Raw genomic sequence first — 24023 nt, forward strand, 5'->3', positions numbered from 1 at the left:
TTATTTTGGTATGGTGGGATATTTCAGATGGTTCCTTTACACACGTTACATACAAAGAAACACGAAGCAGGGCTCCGACAATGATTACAAGTCAATAAATGGACTAATCTACATTGACCTCCTGTGCCGAGGACTCTCGGTGACCCTTGACCCTTAGTGGCGTCTCTTCCTCTCCTCGCAGCGAGGGCCCAAGTAGGGAGGACGGCAGCGGCACTTGTCAGGTGAGATACACTTCCCTCCGTTCATGCACGGCACCGTGCACTCAGCTGCCAGCAACAACAACATCACACAACGTTATTTATTAGCTTAAAAAGGACGCTCGTAAATCTTTTCCTTTTTTCTGTCACATCTGGAAAAACACTCACTGGACGCTTCATTAGGTACACAGGGTTTCTGCTTGTACCAGCAAATCTATTTTAATGCAAATTAAAACAACTGCAGACCTTATTATACATACAGACAAAAGCAAACAATTGTGCGTATAGACAAAATGTAAGCATTTGACAATATTTAATGTTGAATAGTTTCAATTAAGCACAACTGTAATAACTAATAGTGCAAGTAACCATTCCAAACGCAATTAACATTTCCATTAACTGTAACTTAATTATCCCGAATAGGTAAACAAACTTCAAAATAAAATGGACTATTGTTAGTAAAAACTGCACATCAATAAATATTTAACATCTTGAAGTGCAGTTTTTTTCCCCCAGCTGGAAAAAACTGGGTCGGTTTGTTTGTTTTGCTGTCTTTTTGTTGCCAACCGCAATTGTATGAAGTTTTTGTGGTCGCTGGCATTTTCGCGATTGAATTTCTTATTAATGTTTTTATTATCACTAATTGTGGAAAGATTCAACCATTCATGCTCGTTCGCTCCAAAAGTAAGCACATGTTTCGAGCTAAAAAAACATCTCATTCACAATAAGTTGATCATTTACAACTAAATTAGTACCTTAGGATGCAAGTGTGTCTTTATGACTTAACTTGTACCTCAAAAAAACTTGCATTGGAAAACTTCTACCATTGAAATGAATTAAAATACATTTAATTAATACATTTGAAGAAAAACTAACTTTTAGCTTAGAAATATTGCATAAAAACAATAGGATAGAACAGGGGTCGGCAACCCGCGGCTCTTTAGCACCGCCCTAGTGGCTCTCTGGAGCTTTTTCAACAATGTATGAAAAATGGAAAAGATGAGGGGGAAAAATATATATTTTTTGTTTTAATATGGTTTCTATAGGAGGACAATCATGACACAAACCTCCCTAATTGTTATAAAGCACACTGTTTTTAAACATGCTTCACTGATTCGAGTATTTGGCGAGCGCCGTTTTGTCCTACTAATTATGGCGGTCCCTGAACGCACCGTAGTTTGTTTACATGTATAACTTTCTCCGACTTTCTAGGACGTATTTTATGTCACTTCTGTTTCTGTCTCATTTTGTCCACCAAACTTTTAAGGTTTTGCATGAATGCACAAAGGTGAGTTTCGTTGATGTTATTGACTTGTGTGGAGTGCTAATCAGACATATTTGGTCACTGCATGACTGCAAGCTAATCGATGCTAAAATGCTATTAAGGCTAGCTATAGGTACATATCGCATCATTATGCCTCGTTTGTAGCTTTATTTGAGGTCATTTAGTTTCCTTTAAGTCCTCTTAATTCAATTTATATCTCATGACACACTATCTGTATGTAATATGGCTTTTAATTTTTTGCGCCTCCAGACAGATTTGTTTTTGTATTTTTGGTCCAATATGGCTCCTTCAACATTTTGGGTTGCCGACCCCTGGGATAGAATGTAGTAAAAACAATTACTGTAGTTTTTTTGAAACAATGTACAAAACCCAAAACCAGTGAAGTTGGCACGTTGTGTAATTCGTAAATAAAAACAATACAATTATTTGCAAATCCTTTTCAACTTATATTCAATTGAATAGACTGCAAAGACAAAATATTTCATGTTCGAACTGAGAAACTTAATTGTTTTTTGCAAGTAATCATTAACTTAGAATTTAATGGCAGCAACACATTACAAAAAAAGTTGGCACAGGGGCATTTTTATCACTGTGTTACATGGCCTTTCCTTTTAACAACACTCAGTAAACGTTTGGGAACTGAGGAGAGCAATTTTTGAAGATTTTCAGGTGGAATTCTTTCCCATTCTTGCTTGATGTACAGCTTAAGTTGTTCAACAGTCCGGGGGTCTCCGCTGTGGTATTTTAGGCTTCATAATGCGTCACACATTTTCAATGGGAGACAGGTCTGGACTACAGGCAGGCCAGTCTAGTACCCGCACTCTTTTACTATGAAGCCACGTTGATGTAACATGTGCCTTGGCATTGTTTTGCTGAAATAAGCAGGGGCGTCCATGATAACTTTGCTTGGATGGCAACATATGTTGCTCCAAAACCTGTATGTACCTTTCAGCATTAATGGTGCCTTCACAGATGTGTAAGCTACCTATGCCTTGGGACTAATACACCCCCATACCATCACAGATGCTTGCTTTAGAACAGCATGGATGGTTTATTTTCCTCTTTGGTCCGGAGGGCACGACGTCCACAGTTTGCAAAAACAATTTGAAATGTGGACTCGTCAGACCACAGAAAACTTTTACACATTGCATCAGTCCATCTTAGATGAGCTTGGGCCCAGCGAAGCTGACGGCATTTCTGGGTGTTGTTGATAAATGGCTTTCGCCTTGCATAGTAGAGTTTTAACTTGCACTTACAGATGTAGCGACTAACTGTAGTTACTGACAGTGATTTTCTGAAGTGTTCCTGAGTCAATGTGGTGATATCTTTTACACACTGATGTCGCTTTTTGATGCAGTACCGCCTGAGGGATCCAAGGTCACAGGCATTGCCGCTTACGTGCAGGGATTTCTCCAGATTCTCTGAACCTTTTAAATTATATTACGGACCGAAGATGGTGAAATCCCTAAATTACTTGCAATAGCTGTTTGAGAAGTGTTGTTCTTAAACTATTGGACAATTTGCTCACGCATTTGTTCAAAAAGTGGTGACCCTCGCTCCATCCTTGTTTGTGAATGACTGAGCATTTCACGGAAGCTGCTATTATACCCAATCATGGCACCCACCTGTTCCCAATTAGCCTGTTCACCTGTGTGATGTTCCAAATAAGTGTTTGATGAGCGTTCCTCAACTTTTTCAGTCTTTTTTGCCACTTGTGCCAGCTTTTTTGAAACATGTTGCAGGCATCAAATTCCAAATAAGCCAAAAATTTGCAAAGTTTACCAGTTCGAACGTTAAGTATCTTGTCTTTGCAGTCTATTCAATTGAATATAAGTTGAAAAGGATTTGCAAATCATTGTATTCTGTTTTTATTTACCATTTACACAACGTGCCAACTTCACTGGTTTTGTAATAATGTACAGCTTTTAAAATTCTACAGGATCTCTTTCAGCTGATTCACCATCAAACACACGATCAGCAGCCTCTCCATATTTTCATGGATAAATGTCTGCCATTTAGATATTATTATAACGTCCTTGACTGGCGTTATCGACTCATTCTGCTTCAGTATGGTCCCGACGAGCAGTTACAAGCGAAGTGAAGGGAATTATATTTATATAGCGCTTTTCTCTAGTGACTCAAAGCGCTTTTACATTGTGAAACCCAATATCTAAGTTACATTTAAACCAGTGTGGGTGGCACTGGGAGCAGGTGGGTAAAGTGTCTTGCCCAAGGACACAACGGCAGTGACTAGTATGGCGGAAGCGGGGATCGAACCTGGAACCCACTCTACCAACCGAGCTATACCGCCCCAAGCCTCAACTGCTTCACCAAGTGAGCTAGCTACACACTCTGTTTTTTGACGAGTTCTTTCTTTCATTCAATGAATATCTTCCACTTCTTCGCACTGACCTTCACACTACTTGCTTCCTTCTCATGCTTGGAAAAACAAAGTTAGCTACAAGCTAATGCTAGCAAGTAAGACGGGATGTTTTGGTGAGATCTTCCAGGTTCACTGTGACATTCTCTACGCCAACTTGCGGTGGGGTAGCTAGCAACCTAAAGCATAACAATTTGCCAAGAGACAGCTCTTATCCCGAATAACTGGTACGCTAGGTGTTTCTTTCTGTAATTATAATCATTACTATTAGTTATAATGAACTAAAACAGTGCAGTAAGATGACAATGAGTACCGTATTTTTCGGAGTATAAGTCGCACCGGCCGAAAATGTATAATAAAGAAGGAAAAAAACATATATAAGTCGCACTGGAGTATAGGTCGCATTTTTGGGGGAAATTTATTTGATAAAACCCAACACCAAGAATAGACATTTGAAAGGCAATTTAATATAAATAAAGAATAGTGAACAACAGGCTGAATAAGTGTACGTTATATGAGGCATAAATAACCAACTGAGAACGTGCCTGGTATGTTAACGTAACATATTATGGTAAGAGTCATTCAAATAACTATAACATATAGAACATGCTATACGTTTACCAAACAATCTGTCACTCCTGATCCCTAAATCCCATGAAATCTTATACGTCTAGTCTCTTACGTGAATGAGCTAAATAATAATATTTGATATTTTACGGTAATGTGTTAATAATTTCACACATAAGTCGCTCCTGAGTATAAGTTGCACCCCCGGCCAAACTATGAAAAAAAACTGCGACTTATAGTCCGAAAAATATTGTATGTGCTTCTACTGCCATCTAGTAATGGAGTGAATCTTTGGGCACCTAACAATTCGATCCAATTCTTGGGGTGTCAATTTGATTCAGACTCGATTCTCGATTCAAGCCAATTCTTGTACCGGTAATGTGATTGGTATAATAATTCTTATGAAACATTTTCAAAACAGGTTAAAACGCTCCTTCTGGTTGCATAGAGAAGGTCTAAAAACATATTTTTAAAATTGTTATAAAAATTTTTTAATATAATAATTACATTGACGTTTGAAAATTATGAACTGATTTAGAATCGGGATGAATAAGATTACGATTCGGATGTGAATACATTTTTTGTGCACCCCTATCAGTGGGGTATAAAACAAGTGCAACATAATTACATTATTTTTATTGAAATCCTATGCTTTTTGAGGTTAAAAAACATTGATAACTTAAAATTAATAAAATCCTAAATTGATTACATTTTATATAAAAAAAAAAGCCTCTCAGCCGTTTTGCTGCAACTTCCTGAAATCCATGAGTTTTATGCCTTATTCACTAAAAAACCCTGCAAAATCCTCAAGGGACTGACCATTACTCTCTATAAAATTGTTTATTAATTCAGATTGACATTATTTCTTATGGGAAACAACTTTTTTTACTTTTTGGAACAAATTGGAAGGAAAACCAAAGATCTCAGATTGCTAGCTAAAGGTCCTGTCAGCCTATGGCAAAGGTTAGCCGCGTACAAGCCACTTCAGAGGGAAGGGGCCACAGGAAACGAAAGCACGGTCGTAGCGTTAGCTTGACTTTCAGACCATCTGTTCTATCGACAATATCATTCATTAGCGGCGATTCAGTATGCGAGGCATTTTTAGAGTTTTAAAAATAGACAAGAGTGCGCTTCTGTTAACGTTTTGAACTCACCGACGTGGCAGGCGCCGCCCAGCCAGCCTTCAGGACAGCTGCAGATTCCAGGAGCCACACAGAGACCCCCGTTCCTGCAGCCTTGGGGACAAATGGCTGTGGGGGGACAAAGCACACCGAAGCATTAGAAACATTAACAAGCGTATTATTACCGTATTTTTCGGACTATAAGTCGCAGTTTTTTTCATAGTTTGGCCGGGGGTGCGACTTATACTCAGGAGCAACTTATGTGTGAAACTATTAACACATTACCGTAAAATATCAAATAATATTATTTAGCTCATTCACGTAAGAGACTAGACGTATAAGATTTCATGGGATTTAGCGATTAGGAGTGACAGATTGTTTGGTAAACGTATAGCATGTTCTATATGTTATAGTTATTTGAATGACTCTTACCATAATATGTTACGTTAACATACCAGGCACGTTCTCAGTTGGTTATTTATGCCTCATATAACGTACACTTATTCAGCCTGTTGTTCACTATTCTTTATTTATTTTAAATTGCCTTTCAAATGTCTATTCTTGGTGTTGGGTTTTATCAAATACATTTCCCCAGAAAATGCGACTTATACTCCAGTGCGACTTATATATGTTTTTTTCCTTTATTATGCATTTTCGGCCGGTGCGACTTATACTCCGGAGGGACTTATACTTTCTTTTTCTCTGTGAAGACAAAAAAAGCAATTAGTTTGGCTGTAGGGATGTAACAATATGAAAATTTCATATCGCGGTTATTTTGACCGAAATTATAGTTATTTGTTATAAGAGTGCACGGCCTGTAGCTTCAATGCGCACAAGCGTGTTTATGCAAGTTTAGATTCATGTTAGCATTTAAGCTAGGTAGCGATTAGCGCGCTAGCCATAGATATAACTCGATACGTCACGACCCTTTGAGCTGCATGTCTAAACTTGTAGATACACAGTGGCAAAGTATTCCATTGTTGGTGACGGCACAGAAATGAAGACACACATCCAGCTGCATCTGTGAATCTTTGGGCACCCCATGACTCGATTCGATTCTTGGGGGTAACGATTCCATTCAGAATCAATTCGTGATTTCAAATCAATACTTTTTCTATAACATTGGGTGCCAGTTCTAAGATTAACTACATTCCTCCATAAAATAGGTCAACAGTTGTGATTCATTTCTATATTACTTGTAGTAGTAAAATTCTACCCAAACATTTAATAAAGTTAAACACAAATAAGGCAATGAGAGAAGTATCCAACACTTTTCTTTTCTAAAGTAAATCTGTACAGCAGATATGATCTTCTACATCAACAATATGATTTGTCTGAGTGGCTGGACAGGACAGATACTTTAAAAAAATATATATTTCATTTCATTTTAATCAATTGAGAATAGTTACAAATAAGAATTGCGATTAATTCGAAAATCGATTCTTTTTTGACACCACTACTGCGTATGGTTGTAAAATACACTGAACGGTTGAAACGAAGACATCAATAGTACCGTATTTTCCGGAATATAAGGCGCACTTAAAATCCTTTTCTTTTTCTCAAAACTCGACAGTGAGCCTTATAACCCGGTGCGCCTAATGTACAGAATAATTCTGGTTTTGCTTTCCGACCTTGAAGCAATTTTATTTGGTACATGGTGTAATGATAAGTGTGACCAGTAGATGGCAGTCACACATAAGATATGCGTAGACTGCACTATGATGGCAATATGACTCAAGTAAACAACACCAACATTTTATATGTTCCATTGAAAATATAGAACATTACACACGGCGCTCAAAAATCTATCAAAATGTTTTAGTACGACTTTGGGAAGCTATGAAGCCGCATTGCTTGATGTGCTTCAACATACGAGTATTATTATGGTGTGTGTATACGGTAAGACATATTATCTGCCGTTTTGTTTCGCAATATTATGCAAAAGGAACTTATCTTACCTTCTGATGTGTATTTGGGATCTGCATAAATCCTGAAAAATTGCGCGTGTCCGTCTTTTATCGACACTGTAGTCGATAAGCTTCTTCTTTTTCTCTATCTCCTTGTTATGGGACATTCATCCTCCGCTGTTGCCATTTCTAATATTAAATAGCGTAAAGTTCTTACTTATATCTGTCAGTAAACTCGCCATGAAAGCACTAAAACATACCGGTGTAGTGAGTTAACATTATTCACCCAAGAAACTTTAGTTATTAGAGTTCCGGTCGGACGATTTTTCACAGGACACATTTCCTGTGTTGTTGTTTCCGGATGAAGAGATGCTGCTCCGTTATTGATTGAAGTAAAGTCTGAATGTCATTAAAACAGTTAGCTCCATCTTTTGACACTTCTTCCACTCCCGTCCTTGCACGCTACACCGCTACAACAAAGATGACGGGGAGAAGACGCTGCCGAGGGTGAGGCCACGTAAATAAGACCGCCCACAAAACGGTGCATTCGGAAGCGACTGTCAGAAAGCGGCTTGAAGATGATCTGTAAAACATCATCTATCCAACATTTTGACCAAAGAACCACCGTTACATGTTATGTAGACCACAAGGACGTGTTTTCAATTTAGAAAAAATAATAATTATATGACTCCTTTAATTAATGTGCCCTATAATCCATATATATATGAAAAAAGATCAAAAATAGACCATTCATCGGCAGTGCGCCTTATAATCCGGTGCGCCGTATGGTCCGGAAAATACGGTAATCCGCCATAGTTTGGGATTTTTTTTTTTATTACAAAAAAATATAATGTGTATTAGTAGCACAAGTATTTTTTACGTTGACAAAGTAAACCGCATGGAAATCAGTTGGGAAATGAGCAATTTATGATTTATATATAACGAAAGTATTGGCCTCCCCCCACTTAGACAAGGCCGTAAACGAACCCTCTTGGCATTTGGAGCCCGTCCAGCTGAAAGGACAGATGCACTTGGCCACTCCGTTGACGGCGTTGCATTCGCCTCCGTTCCAACATCCGCCGTCGCACGTCACTGAACGAAAACACAGGAAAAAAAGAGCGTTCAACATTTCTCATCAACCAGCAAAGATATGACATTTTTAGAATACTACATAATAATTCAAGCGGTGGTACCTCGGGTTTTCATAGGAGTCCAATTTTGAGGAAAATTCCTAAAAAAAAACTTGTCGGTTTGCCCGCGGAATAATCCGCCGTGGGGCCAAAGTAAGTTGCGAGTGCCAGCACTTGGATAAAGAAAGTGAGAAACACTATTGAAGTCAAGAAATAACTAGTACACTGCAAAAACTGAAATCTAAGTAAGATTAAATATCTCAAATAAGGGTGATATTTGCTTATTTTCTGTCTGACAAGATAATTCTTCTCACTAAGCAGATTTTATGTTAGTGTTTTACTTGTTTTAAGGCTTTTGGTCCTAAATGATCTCAGTAAGATAGTACAGCTTGTTGCTGAGATTTTATGACTTATATTGAGTAAAACATGCTTGAAACTAGAATATCAACTGTTGCAAAGCTGTGTCATCAACACTCACAAGTATAAAACTACTTTTTTAAAGTATTAATTTCTTATTTCAAGCATGAAATAAAACATCATGACTTTGACACAATTGTGTCTCATAATTAAAACGGATGACAGCCAAATGGACTTTGCTGTTTTATTTTCAATGAAACATAGAACATACGTACTCATATAGTAGTACAGTTGGAACAGTACAGCAAACTGACAGTTAATATTAACATTTAACATGTGACATTTCTAACAATTTTAAACAGAAATAGTTCATGCACATTCAGATGAATTCTTCAAAATTACAATTAAACATTTTTTGGCCGGGGGCCGGGCTGTATATATGCGCACTAATTGACTGAAAGAGCATGCACTTGGCGCGATGATGTCATGTTATCGATGGAAAAATGCATTTTTAGACAATATGATTTGCCTGAGCGGCGAGTAGAGAGTAACAAGCGGATGCCTTGTTGCCTTTCCATTAAGAACAATAAATTAGTTTTTAGTATAAGTTTGCTGGTTTCAAGAAATGTAATGCCAAGCGCATATCATTATGTCAAGATAATGGCACTAGCATTTATTTAATTTAAGAATACTTTTCAACATATTGAGCAAAAATGTCTCTTTTTTTTCTACCAAGAAAAGTGCACTTGTTATTAGTGAGAATATACTTATTTTAAAGTATTTTTGGGTTCATTGAAGTTAGCTAATTGTACTTGTGTTGGAAAGTCTTGACAAGCCAAATTTTCTTGTTCTATTGGCAGATAATTTTGCTTAGTTCAAATAAAATACCCCTAACTTTTGTATTTTTTTTTCTTCTTTTTGATCACTGACTTTTTGCAGTGTACAAAAAGGTACCTCTCCACTCCAGACAGCCAACGAGAGTCTTTAATAAAAGGAAAAGTGATGTTAAATGTTAATTCTTACATCTAATCTGAACTTTATATATATTTCACGTTGATTTCTGCACGTGACACTAACATTCTCTGTTTTTTTTTTCTTTCTTTTTTTCTTTCTTTCCTGAATGCATTAGTCATCCCACGTCACATATTGCATCCTCACTACATTGCATATATATATATATATATATATATATATACCGTATTTTTCATAGTTTGGCCGGGCTCCAGTGCGACTTATATATGTTTTTTTCCTTCTTTATTATGCATTTTCGGCAGGTGCGACTTATATTCTGGTGCGACTTATACTCCGAAAAACACGGTACACCTTTTTTTTTAATATATTTTTTTCCAGCATAGTCTACACATTAAAGTGTTAAAGTAAGTCTTATTAATGTCTCATATGTATTTCAGTGCCATATTTGTCTTACGTTCTACTATGTTGTGGCGTATGATAAAGATAACTTCGGTTTCCGGGCTAAGGGTGAACAATACTAACAGCACAGCGGCTAATCTTAGCGCTAGCTACACCGCGACAATCAAGTTGACCAACTTTTTGATACACTTCATCCTCAACTCCACATCGGTGAAACTTTGGCATGATCGTGGCGGAATGACAACGCGGCCCAGTTTTACCTTGGAGGACTGAACCAGGATGTGATGAAGTATTTTCACGTAATGACCGTGTTGTAGTGGCCGGGTGACTGCCATAGTGAGGACGCTTGGAGGGTCTTGGTGTACTGTAATCTACAGTACAACATACTCCAAGTTACTAATCGTGTGTAAAGGTGACTATGTGGGTTAAGTCTGGGCGATTAAACGATATCAATACACATCGCAATCAACATCAATAAAAATTGCATTCGATTTATGTATTTTTTTCTTCATCAAAAGAAACAGGAAGTAGCGAAGCAATGTTTGTTGCATGAATAAAGGCACTATCAAGTTTGGTTGCGCCGTCTTGTCTCGTGGTTGATTCTCTGCATGGAGAGAGAAGTGAAAAAAAATGAGTGCTGCAGAGAGCGAAGAAATTATCGATAAAATAAAAGTTTTTTGGGGGAATTTTTTTAAGTTCGACCAAGGCGCTCGTAATCAGTAGTACTGTAATAATACCACACCGCCTTACCCTTTAGAGCACAGCCGGCAGTAAACCTGCGGAAAATAGTTCTCCTCGGGTTTCTCTGTTTACGTTTTTAACTTTGCGCAATTGTGTTACACTTTATTAGCATTTCTTACATATTCATTATTTTAACCTCTTCATTTAATTTAATCTTAATGTGATTTTAGATTTTTGTTTACATCGATTGTTTTCCATATTTGTGTTGACATTCTCTTTCTTTTTTGCCTCGATAGCTAACAGGATTAGAATAAGAGGAAGTTTACATTTCAAATAAAAATATTTACAGTTGATATATTTTTCTCCCGGTCTTTATTTTCCATAGGACATGAAAAATATCGACAATTATCCATATCAACTGATACAAAACACTTATATCGTGATACAGTTTTCAACCGTATTGCCCAGCCCTAATATGGGTGTTATTTCATGTTTAGATGGCTCTATGTTCTAAATTATATTTGGAAGGTCATAAACATTTGTTATGCTCATTATATATTAATAATAATCATACTTTGTGAAAATATGTTCATCACGGTAATGCCTGGAACCAAATAGCTGCGATAAACGGGGGACGACTGTAATTGTATTTACATTACTTTTTATGGGAAAAATTGCTTATGACCTTTTGGATTGTATTACATTTGGTACGAGGTACAACTGTATTTAGCATTGATATATATATATATATATATATATATATATATAATGTAAACAAAATATCAGATTCTTAGAGATTGTTTGCACAGTAGTATGTCGTGCTTATTGTACATGTTCTTACAGTATTCTTCTGCACTAAGATCTACTTTGTTTACCTTTGTGACAGTACCTCCCTCCGAATCCTGGAGGACAGCGGCATTTTCCAGGACGAAGACACACGCCTCCGTTCTTACATTTGGGATAGCAGTTGGCTGCACACACACACACACACACACACACACACACACACACACACACACACACACACACACACACACACACACACACACACACACACACACACACGCGTATGTAAGAACACATGTTTTAGACATCACAATTTAAGGCAGGGTATCAACTTTGTTTTCCTTGAGGGCCACATGGCAGTTATTACTGCCCTCAAAGGGCCACATTTAACAGTGAATAATATATAGGCATTAATCATAATTAATTATATTTTTTTACTTTTTTTAAATCTGTAAATTTTACATTTTATAAATAAAACTGTAAATGCAATACCACTGTTTGTACTGTAAAATCTATGGTGTATTACTGTAAGTGGAAAAACGATACCACAGTTTTTTTTTTTTTATTTACGGTAGAAATTTTGCGACTAAATAACCAGTTATTTTTTTTACCGTAAAAAAAACAACACCATTTTTATATTGCACAGTTTGATGGATATACTTGCTTAAGAATCATGAGCCAAGGCGATATATAAGTACTTATTTTGATTTTAACAGGAAAAATGCTTGAAATGCAACATTAAATCAAGTTTCAAAGATATAAAATTGCTGGCAATACATGTATGTTTTCCTGTCAAAATGGAAAGGTGAATACATTAAGAAAGAAAAGACGCGCATTCATTCCAGGTTTTTGCGGTTTTTTTTATTTACTGTAGAATTTTTGCGACTAAGTTACCAGTTGTTTTTTACCGTAAAAAAAACAACACCATTTTTACATTGCACAATTTGATGGATACTTGCTTAAGAATCATGAGCCCAGGCGATATTTAAGTACTTACTTTGATTTTAACAGGAACATTTTTTGGAATTTAACATTAAATCAAGTTTCAAAGATATAAAATTGCTTGCAATACATGTATGTTTTCCTGTCAAAATGGAAAGGTGAATACATTTAGGAAGAAAAGACGCACATTTATTCCAGGTTTTTGTGGGCCGTATAAAATGAAGCATGAAATGTAGGAACATTTTTTTTGTAATTTTTGAATTTTTATTTTTTGGGGAAGGGGAAAAAATAGGTCTGTTTTCTCAGTACCTGTATTATGATTTCAAATGAATAAATAAATATTATAAAAAATTAAAAAAAAGGCGCATATTCATTCCAGGTTTTTGCGGGCCATCTAAAATGATAGCCTTGAGTTTGACACCTGTGCTTTAAGGTCTTTCAGACTTGAGTGCCAAAAATCTCCTTTAAGGACACTTTTTAGTGCAAAACAACACCGACTAACTTTATTTGAAATATCCTTCATTATAATCTGCAACTACTTACTATTTTATCACACTTTTTTTCCTATACTGTTTGAAATTGTGCATTTTGTTTTGTGTTGAATGGTTTCCAATGATGGACTAAATAAGGATGACCTTAAATCAGGTGTTTCAAACTCAATTTAGATCGAGGGCCACATGGAGAAAAATCTACTCCCAAGTGGTGCCGGACTGGTAAAAAATAAAAAATAAAGACAACTTCAGATTGTTTTCTTTGTTTAAAAATCGAACAAGCACATTCTGAAAATGTACAAATCATAATGTTTTTTTTACACTTATATGTTGCAGTTAATACAGGGGTCGTCAACCCGTGGCTCCGGAGCCGCATGCGTCTCTTTGACCACTCTGATGCAGCCGAGCTGCATACTTGCCGACTCTGCCGATTTTTCCGGGAGACTTCCGGATTTCAGTGCCTCTCCCGGAATTTTCACCCGGACAACGATACTGAGGGCGTGCCATGATGGCACTGCTTTCAGCGTCCTCTATAACCTGTCGTCGTGTCCGCTTTTTCACCATACAAACAGCGTGCCGGCCCAGTCACATGTTGTATGCAGCTTTTGCTTGCACACGTAAGTGACAGCAAGGCGGAATCCCATGCATCCCTAACTCTTCAGGGCTACATTATACACCCCCGCTACCACCAAACCCTCCCCCCCCACCACTCCGTGCGTCGGTTGAGGTGGGCGGGGTTTGGTGGTTAGCCCGGAAGAGTTAGGGATGCATGGGATTCTGGGTATTTGTTCTGTTATGTTTATGTTGCGTTACGGTGCGGATGTTCTCCCGAAATGTGTTTGTCATTCTTGTTTGGTGTGGGTTCACAGTGTGGCGCATATTAATAAGAGTGTTAAAGTTGTTTATATCGCCACCCTCAGTGTGATCTGTATGGCTGTTGACTAACTATGCCTTGCAGTCACTCATGTGTGTCTGCAGAAGCCTCATATAACATGTACTGTAACTGGGCTGTCATGCTGTTAGTACAGGTTGTAGAGGGTGTTAAATGCTGTGCCATCACGGCACGCCCTTATCATTGTTGTTTGGGTGAAAATCAGCAGACATCCGAGAGAATAGTTACCCTGAAATTCGGGAGTCTCCTGGAAAAATCGGGAGGGTTGGCAAGTATGACGCTGTCAAGCGCCATTCATATAAAACTTGCGGCCCGCACTAACATTACATTTTCATATTAAGGTGCGGGCCGCGTGTCTGAGACCCCTGGTTTATACATAGCACAAAGTAAAAAAAAAACTTTGTATGCAGTAGAGATGCGCGGATAGGCAATTATTTCATCCGCAACCGCATGACAAAAGTCGTCAACCATCCGCATCCACCCGAATTAACATTTAATCAACACCGCACCCGCCCGTTGTTATATATCTAATATAGACGATGCAAGGCATTAGTGAGGTTATAAAGCTTTTGCCTGTTAAAGAAAGGCGACTGATCCAATGCAGCAATCATCTGGGAGCCGCGCTGAGCGCACCTCCAAGCACGTGGAGGTGCGATGTCCCTCGCACCCGGGCTCGCGCCCGAGGCTTCAGCGCGCACCGCGGCGCCCATCCTACTCGTCGCGGCCTAGCCCTAGCGGCTCTTGCTGCCGGCGACGGCCGGGTATGGGCCCGACGCTCCAGCGCCATCCATTTTCAGGGCTAGTTGATTCGGCAGGTGGGTTGTTACACACTCCTTAGCGGGTTCCGACTTCCATGGCCACCGTCCTGCTGTCTATATCAACCAACACCTTTTCTGGGGTCTGATGATCGTCGGCATCGGGCGCCTTAACCCGGCGCCTTCATCCCGCAGCGCCAGTTCTGCTTGCCCCACCCCTTTCGTGAGCGCACTGCGCGCGGAGTGACCCCTGTTACGCGCCCCCGGCAACGGGGGTGGCGGGCAGGTAAGCTGCGCGGGCGGAGCGCGCGGAGTGACCCCTTTTACGAGCCCCCGGCCACGGGGGTGCCGGGCAGGTAAGCTGCTTACCTGCTGCGCGTGACGCCGGCCGCGGCGAAGGCGGACGAGGCGGGGTGTCGTGCGGTGGGCGCGGTGGTGACCCTGGACGTACGTCGGGCTCTTCTCGCGGATCACCTCAGCTACGGCTCCCGGTGGGGCCCTCTCGGGGGAAGGAGCCTCGGTCCCGGACCCCGGCGAGGCGTCCCTTCTCCGCTCCGTAAAAGTGTCCATCTCTTTTTTTTTTTCTTCTTCTGTTGTGGCATATGCTGCAGGTGCCTGCTCGTTTTTTAACTATGTATATATATTTCCGAATTGGTTTAACTGCCACCCGCCTGAATCTATTTAAAATCTAATTTTTTTTTATTTCAACCGCCCGACCCGACCCGTGGATAAAATCTAATTTTTTTTTTATTTCAACCGCCCGAACCGCGGATAATCCGCGGACTCCGCGGTTGTGTCCGCAAACCGCGCATCTCTAGTATGCAGTGTTATTTAATTTTAAATTTCAAAAGAGTTTTGTGGCTCCCATTGTTTTCTTTAATTTGTGAAACGGGTCAAAATGGCTCTTTGAGTGGACGGCGTGGCGCAGTGGAAGAATGGCCGTGCGCGACCCGAGGGTCCCTGGTTCAATCCCCACCTAGTACCAACCTCGTCATGTCCGTTGTGTCCTGAGCAAGACACTTCACCCTTGCTCCTGATGGGTGCTGGTTAGCGCCTTGCATGGCAGCTCCCTCCATCAGTGTGTGAATGTGTGTGTGAATGGGTAAATGTGGAAGTAGTGTCAAAGCGCTTTGAGTACCTTGAAGGTAGAAAAGCGCTATACAAGTACAACCCATTTATCATTTATTTATTTTAAAGGTTGCCGACCCCTGGGTTGATAGTATTCTACCTTCATTTGTCGTTATTTCTACTTTCTGAATAAATGATGTGATAATGTTCATCAGTCAACTCATTGGTGTTCATTTTCAATCTATCGAGATAAATGAAATAATATCAAAATCAAATTACAGTATGTTATTTATGTAGTTTGATCATTTTCCTCGAAAGGTGCACTAACGTGGTGTATTTTTTTTTTTTTACATATGTAGCATCATGTACAAAGATACAAAGAATTGCTATTGCGACACCTAGTGGACACATTTAGAACAGCAGTTTCTTTCATTCAAAAATTTCGGCTCATTTTTATACTTAGCAAACTCATCCCGCGAGACGGATAAAACCTGTGGCCCGCGGGCCGTATGTTTGACACCCCTGCCTTAAATTATCTTAGTTTTAAAATGAGCATCTCCATTATATTTGACATTTAAAAAAATACATGCTCATTTCTGTGCGTTTTTTCCAATATTTGAATCAATACAGTGTTGCATATTGTGTTCAAAAGTAACCTTTGTGTGAATATATTGCAATATAAACATCAGCAAGCTGTTTTGTTTACATGCACTGCCTAATACTTGATTTAATTATCATAATTTGCTCAGTATAAAAATGGGACCCATTACCTCCCTGCTTGGCACTCAGCAGCAAGGGTTGGAATTGGGGGTTAAATCACCAAAAATGATTCCCGGGCGCGGCCACCGCTGCTGCCCACTGCTCCCCTCACCCCCCAGGAGGTGATCAAGGGTGATGGGTCAAATGCAGAGAATAATTTCGCCACACCTAGTGTGTGTGTGACAATCATTGGTACCTTAACTTTTTTAACTTTTTATAGTGCATGCACAGAACTACTAAGAATAAAGAGAATGCAGGAGTTTAGTCACCATACTGGCAGGAGTCTCCCTCGTATCCCGTGGCGCAGAGACAAGTGTTGTTGCGGATGCAGACTCCTGCGTGGGCGCACCGGGGCTCGCAGGTCGCCTTCGGGTCGAAGACGAAGCCCTGCGCGACCCCGCGTGGTGCGTCCGAGCGAGCCCAGCACAGCGACACCGAGGCGGCCAGGAGGAGAGCCGCCCAGCCCAGAGACGCCGTGAAAGCCATGACCGACACAGTCCTCGTACCACAACCAGACCTCCAGGAGGTGAGTGCGGGAAGGCGGGGGACTGTGTCGCCGGCGGGGAGGGTCGATGGTGGGGGTGGAGGCCGGGGGAGCAGGGGAACCGGAAAGAAGCGCGCTTAGACTCTATATTTTAAAATTAGCCACTTACAATGTGTCATTTATAAAAAATATATATATATTTATATACACACATAACACTTACTACCTCCTTTTAAAACATTACTTTGTTTGCCAACAAACTTGAAAGAGTGTTCGCTTAACGTGGCTAGCCTCTTAGCTCGTTTGCTAACGGGCTAGCCTCTTAGCTAGTTAGCTACGTTGGCAAAAGTGTTTTTTTTTATTTTTTATTTATTGAACAACACACATACATTTATATTTCACTCAACAGTCAAGGCACTTTCAACAACAAGGACAGAAAACACAAGCAAATACAGATCGAATATTAAATATTAAATATATATTACCATGAATTGATTACGTGGACCCCGACTTAAAGAAGTTCCATCCATCCATCTTCTTCTGCTTATCCGAGGTCGGGTCGCGGGGGCAGCAGCCTAAGCAGGGAAGCCCAGACTTCCCTCTCCCCAGCCACCTCGTCCAGCTCCTCCCGAGGCGTTCCCAGGCCAGCCGGGAGACGTAGTCTTCCCAACGAGGGAGGCGTTCGGGTGGCATCCTGACCAGATGCCCAAACCACCTCATCTGGCTCCTCTCGATGTGGAGGAGCAGCGGCTTTACTTTGAGCTCCCCCCGGATGGCAGAGCTTCTCACCCTATCTCTAAGGGAGAGCCCCGCCACCCGGCGGAGGAAACTCATTCACCACAACGAACTTAAACAAGTTGAAAAACTTATTCGGGTTTTTGATTGATTGATTGATTGAAACTTTTATTAGTAGATTGCACAGTGAAGTACATATTCCCTACAATTGACCACTAAATGGTAACACCCAAATAAGTTTTTCAACTTCTTTAAGTCGGGGTCCACATGATACAGATATATACTATTTTCATAATGCAGTCATCACACAAGATAATCATCAGAGTATATACATTGAATTATTTACATTATTTACAATCCGGGGTGTGGGATATGGAGGAGGGGCGGTTTAGGTTTGGTTGATATCAACACTTCAGTCATCAACAATTGCATCATCAGAGAAATGGACATTGGAACAGTGTAGGACTGACTTGGTAGGATATGTACAGCAACTAGTGGACACACAGAGAGAGATCAGAAAGTATAAGAAAAAGTGTCTACATTTGATTATTTACATTTGATTATTTACAATCCGAGGAGGTGGGATGTGGAAGGGAGGGTGTTAGTTTAGGGTTGAAGTTGCCTGGAGGTGTTCTTTTAGTGTGGTTTTGAAGGAGGATAGAGATGCCCTTTCTTTTACACCTGTTGGGAGTGCATTCCATATTGATGTGGCATAGAAAGATAATGAGTTAAGACTAGGGCTGCAACTAACGATTCATTTGATAATCGATTAATCTGTCGATTATTATTTCAATTAATCGATTAATAATCGGATAAAAGAGACAAACTACATTTCTATCCTTTCCAGTATTTTATTGAAAAAAAACCCAGCATACTGGCACCATGTTCTGGACATTGGGGATGCAGCATACAGCAATAATAAAACAGAAATGTAACTCATCAGATCAGAACTGAATCAGATATTGTACTCGTTTCTGTTGTGAATAATAAAGGATTCATTTTAGGCTGCTTCTGAATAATAGCATGAAATATTCCAGTACCTTCATAACGTTTAGTTATACTGAAATCTAAATATATTTATATAGCTTTATCGGGCCCGGCTACATTGATCCATTATGAAACCAACCTGAGATATTTCTGTCCGTTACGTTTATTTCGAAATTGGTAACCGTGCGTTTTCTCTCTCAAAATGGAGTCAAATGTGCCGGAGACACATTATCAGCCCCGCGTTGCAACAAAGGCATAACGTTAACGTTACTCACAAAAAAGTTGAACTCATGAATGCCTGTTGCCACTATGGACCGTACCGTAAGTTCTTCCCTTCATCCATGGCTCCACATGTTTCTTCTTCAGGTGCTCCTGAAGCAATGTTGTACTTCCGTGCCATTTTGCAGGAAACGGTCTTCTTTGAAGTTTTTACAGTAAAGTGTTCCCACACCTTTGACGACTTAGGTCGTACACTTTTCTCCATTGAAGCAATAACCTCAAGATGTTTCTCCGTTAAACTATCCATACTGTTTTCCTGCGCCATTTTTCGTATGTTTCCAGCAAAGGAGACGGCGTCGTCACGTGAGCTGCACATGACATATTATTGGCTAGCTTACCTCCACCTCATGAGACGTAGCCTCAGTGCCGCCCTGGCGCTGTTTTGTACTGTTTTTGTACTTATTTTGATTATTGCTTCTCAGCTGTTCGTAAATGTTGCAGTTTATAAATAAAGGTTTATAAAAAATTTAAAAAAAGCCTCCACGCATGCGCATAGCATAGTTCCAACGAATCGATGACTAAATTAATCGCCAACTATTTTTATAATCGATTTTAATCAATTTAATCGATTAGTTGTTGCAGCCCTAGTTAAGACCTTTGTTAGATCGGAATCTGGGTTTAACGTGGTTAGTGGAGCTCCCTCTGGTGTTGTAGTTATGGCGGTAATTTACGTTAAGGAAGTAGTTTGACATGTACTTCGGTATCAGGGAGGGGTAGCGGATTTTATAGACTAGGCTCAGTGCAAGTTGTTTTACTCTGTCCTCCACCCTGAGCCAGCCCACTTTGGAGAAGTGGGTAGGAGTGAGGTGTGATCTGGGGTGGAGGTCTAGAAGTAATCTGACTAGCTTGTTCTGGCATGTTTGGAGTCTAGATTTGAGGGTTTTGGAGGTGCTAGGGTACCAGGAGGTGCATGCGTAATCGAAAAAGGGTTGAATGACAGTTCCCGCTAGAATCCTCATGGTGATTTTGTTGACCAGAGAGGAGATTCTATAGAGAAATCTCGTTCGTTGGTTGACCTTTTTGATTACCTTGGTTGCCATTTTATCACAGGAAAGATTAGCCTTTAGAATGGAACCTAGGTAGGTGACCTCATCTTTCCAGTTGATAACAATGTCACCCACTTTTATAGTGAAGTCATTGACTTTCTTAAGGTTGATGTGGGACCCAAAAAAGATGGATGTTACCATTTAGTGGTCAATTGTACGGAATATGTACTGAACTGTGCAATCTACTAATAAAAGTTTCAATCAATCAATCAATCAATTAATAAATAATAATTATTAAAAATATTTTAAAAAGACAAAAAGAGCTACCTAAATCACTTTAAATATTTGCAACAAAGATATCAATTTAAGGGCTTTTTTTACTCTTACCGTATTTTTCGGTAAGTCGCAGTTTTTTTCATAGCCGTGGGTGCGACATATATTCCGGAGCGATTTATGTGTGAAATTATTAGCACATTACCGTAAAATATCAAATAATATTATTTAGCTCATTCATGGAAGAGACGAAGCAAATGTCAGCAATCGTCACTTACACGTCAACCAATAAGAATTCGGCAGGGGAGGGTCATGGCAGAAGTGCATTATGGGTCATGGGATGCTATATGCTATATGCCAGTGACGTGCGGTGAGGTTCATGGCTGGTGAGGCACTGACTTCATCACAGTCAGATTTACAAACATATGAACACTAAAGAGTATCTTATTCACCATTTGATTGGCAGCAGTTAACGGGTTATGTTTAAAAGCTCATACCAGCATTCTTCCCTGCTTGGTACTCAGCATCAAGGGTTGGAATTGGGGGTTAAATCACCAAAAATGATTCCCGGGCGCGGCGCCGCTGCTGCCCACTGCTCCCCTCACCTCCCAGGGGGTGAGCAAGGGGATGGGTCAAATGCAGAGGACAAATATCACCACACCTAGTGTGTGTGACAATCATTGGTACTTTAACTTAACTTTAACTTTACACATACAAACTGTAGCACACAAAAAAGCACATTTAATTAAAAAAAACAAAAACGTTATTATGGTCTTACCTTTACTTATAAATGAAGTCCATGCGCAGCTCCTTTTGAACAAAAGCATCGATAACTTGTTTATAGAAGTCTTTCTTATCTTTCTTCAGTTTTAAAAGTCTCTCTGTCTCGATGGAGATCTTCCTTTAAGTATTACCTCCTGCTTCGATTGAAAGTCCAGTTTAGAAAACTGTTTTATTTTAGATATGTAATCCTCCATGTTAATAGTCCAGGCAAGAGGAAAAAATAAACGATCGCTGCTAACTGTTGCTGCTTGTTGTCACTTCTTCTGCAGCCGAATAGTCGCAGAAATGCTCCCTGGGATCAATACCGCCCTCAACCACCAGGAGGCGGGATTACTGCGAGCCTCACACAGTGCGTCTTCGCAGCCGTTTTATGATTGCTCAGCACAAGAAATACGTTACACACATACAGTTGTTGACAAAATACACTGTACATTATATACTTCAGCTAACTAAACTATGGAAATGTATAGTATAATTCATATAGCAATACGGTCTCACTGCACAGCAGGCCAGCAGTTAGCCGAGTCATTGCGCAATCCATGGTGAGGCTCAACTCAGTGACGTGCCTCAACTGGCTGCTGACTCACCGCCAGTCTCTTCTCAGTATTTGAACGGCAAATGTGAAAATTCAGCGATTTTGAATAAAAAATAATCTAAAACTAGTGAAGTTAAATGGAAAATAACTTTATAGTATAATCACTGGATACATATAACAATTTAATTATTATTTTTTTCTTTTTAAATGTTTTTTCTTTCCATGATGGCACGTGAGACCACGCCTCCCCTTCCTCCCCTGACTGCACGTCACTGCTATATGCTACTGCTGTAGCTATTAAAATGGATTATTAAAAAAAACAAAACTGAGAAGGGCCAAACAAAAATGGCACCGAAAAGGAAATCATATACTGCAGATTACAAGCTGGACGTAGTGAAATATGCAGCAGAAAACGGCGATCGAGCAGCAGAAAAAATGGACGCTAGCGGCGCATACCAGGAGCGACTACGAGGAAGAATATTTCATGGGATTTAGCGATTAGGAGTGACAGATTGTTTGGTAAACGTACAGCATGTTCTATATCTTATAGTTATTTGAATGACTCTTCCCATAATATGTTACGTTAACATACCAGGCACGTTCTCAGTTGGTTATTTATGCCTCATATAACGTACACTTATTCAGCCTGTTGTTCACTATTCTTTATTTATTTTAAATTGCCTTTCAAATGTCTATTCTTGGTGTTGGATTTTATAAATACATTTCCCCCAAAAATGCGACTTATACTCGAGTGCGACGTATATATGTTTTTTTCCTTCTTTATTATGCATTTTTGGCCGGTGCGACGTATACTCCGGAGTGATTTATTATCCGAAAAATACGGTAATCATTCTCCAAAAATTTGGTTGATAATTGTAAACAATTAAGCCAATTAGAAAATGTAGGCCTTACTTTCATAAATCGACATTTATGTAGAAAAAATTTCCTTGGAGCATAATAATGTTGACAAACATTTCTATGTTACAGTCGTTTATAAAAATGCCAAATTTGATCTCTTCTATAGTGAATGGGGACATCTCCACACCCTTGTTTCTCAGCCAATCTCTGATCTCCTCCTTTTAGCTACGTTAGCAAAGCTGTTCTTCGGCGTTCTTCTTTTTTCTTTTTTCTGACACTGTTTTGTATTCGTCCCCAACGCCACAATACTAACCGTTATCTAACGAGTTAACACTGACATGATTTACTCTTTGTCACCTTTCCTAAAACTTATCTTCCAAATTCAACCACAATCAGCTGGCTAAGTGCAGGTGTGTTTGTAAAATTTTCAAAATGGATTTACATGAAACCCATCCATCCATCCATCTTCTTCCGCTTATCCGAGGTCTGGTTGCGGGGGCAGCAGCCTAAGCAGAGAAGCCGAGACTTCCCTCTCCCCAGCCACTTCGTCCAGCTCCTCTCGGGGAATCCCGAGGCGTTCCCAGGCCAGCCGGGAAACATAGTCTTCCCAACGTGTCCTGGGTCTTCCCCGTGGCCTCCTGCCGGTCGGACGTGCCCGAAACACCTCCCTAGGGAGGCGCTCAGGTGGCATCCTGACCAGATGCCCGAACCACGTGATCTGGCTCCTCTCGATGTGGAGGAACAGCGGCTTTACTTTGAGCTTCTCACCCTATCTCTAAGGGAGAGACTCGCCACCCGGCGAAGGAAACTCATTTCGACCGCTTGTACCCGTGATCTTGTCCTTTCGGTCATAACCTACTCAGTGGCCTAGTGGCTAGAGTGTCCGCTTGTGATTTCAAACCCCGGCCGAGCCATACCAAATACTATAAAAATGGGACCCATTACCTCCCTGCTTGGCACTCAGCATCAAGGGTTGGAATTGGGGGTTAAATCACCAAAAATGATTCCCGGGCGCGGCACCGCTGCTGCCCACTGTTCCCCTCACCTCCCAGGGGGTGAACAAGGGGATGTGTCGAATGCAGAAGACACATTTCAGTGTGTGTGTGACAATCATTGGTACTTTAACTTTAACTTTAAACCAAAGCTCATGACCATATGTGAGGATGGGAACGTAGATCGACCGGTAAATTGAGAGCTTTGCCTTCCGGCTCAGCTCCTTCTTTACCACAACGGATCGATACAGCGTCCGCATTACTGAAGACGCCGCACAGATCCGCCTGTCGATCTCACCATCCACTCTTCCCTCACTCGTGAACAAGACTTCGAGGTACCTGGAACTCCTCCACTTGGGGCAAGATCTCCTCCTACCCAACCCGGAGATGGCACTCCACCCTTTTCCGGGCGAGAACCATGG

General features: G+C 40.2%; 2 protein-coding genes across 2 annotated transcripts in view; one reads left to right on the top strand and one right to left on the bottom strand.

The window, feature by feature from the left end:
- The window catches only part of vwde (von Willebrand factor D and EGF domains), a 107285-nt gene extending 94285 nt beyond the window's left edge, over positions 1 to 13000 (top strand). The window contains exon 33 of the mRNA XM_061956236.2: positions 11883 to 13000. The gene's annotated coding sequence lies outside the window, so the exon portion shown is untranslated. The remainder of the gene's footprint in view (positions 1 to 11882) is intronic.
- Positions 4 to 17542, bottom strand: seraf (Schwann cell-specific EGF-like repeat autocrine factor). Its single transcript, XM_061956274.2, has 5 exons — positions 16959 to 17542; positions 11872 to 11967; positions 8445 to 8549; positions 5584 to 5679; positions 4 to 266 (listed from the first exon to the last, which is right to left on the bottom strand). The coding sequence occupies exons 1-5, from the start codon at positions 17173 to 17175 to the stop codon at positions 154 to 156; spliced, it is 627 nt and encodes a 208-aa protein (XP_061812258.1). The 5' UTR covers positions 17176 to 17542; the 3' UTR covers positions 4 to 153.
- Positions 17543 to 24023: the final 6481 nt, after the last annotated feature.

This window comes from Nerophis lumbriciformis, linkage group LG04, assembly GCF_033978685.3.
Source record: "Nerophis lumbriciformis linkage group LG04, RoL_Nlum_v2.1, whole genome shotgun sequence".
Classification (NCBI taxonomy): Eukaryota; Metazoa; Chordata; class Actinopteri; order Syngnathiformes; family Syngnathidae; genus Nerophis; species Nerophis lumbriciformis.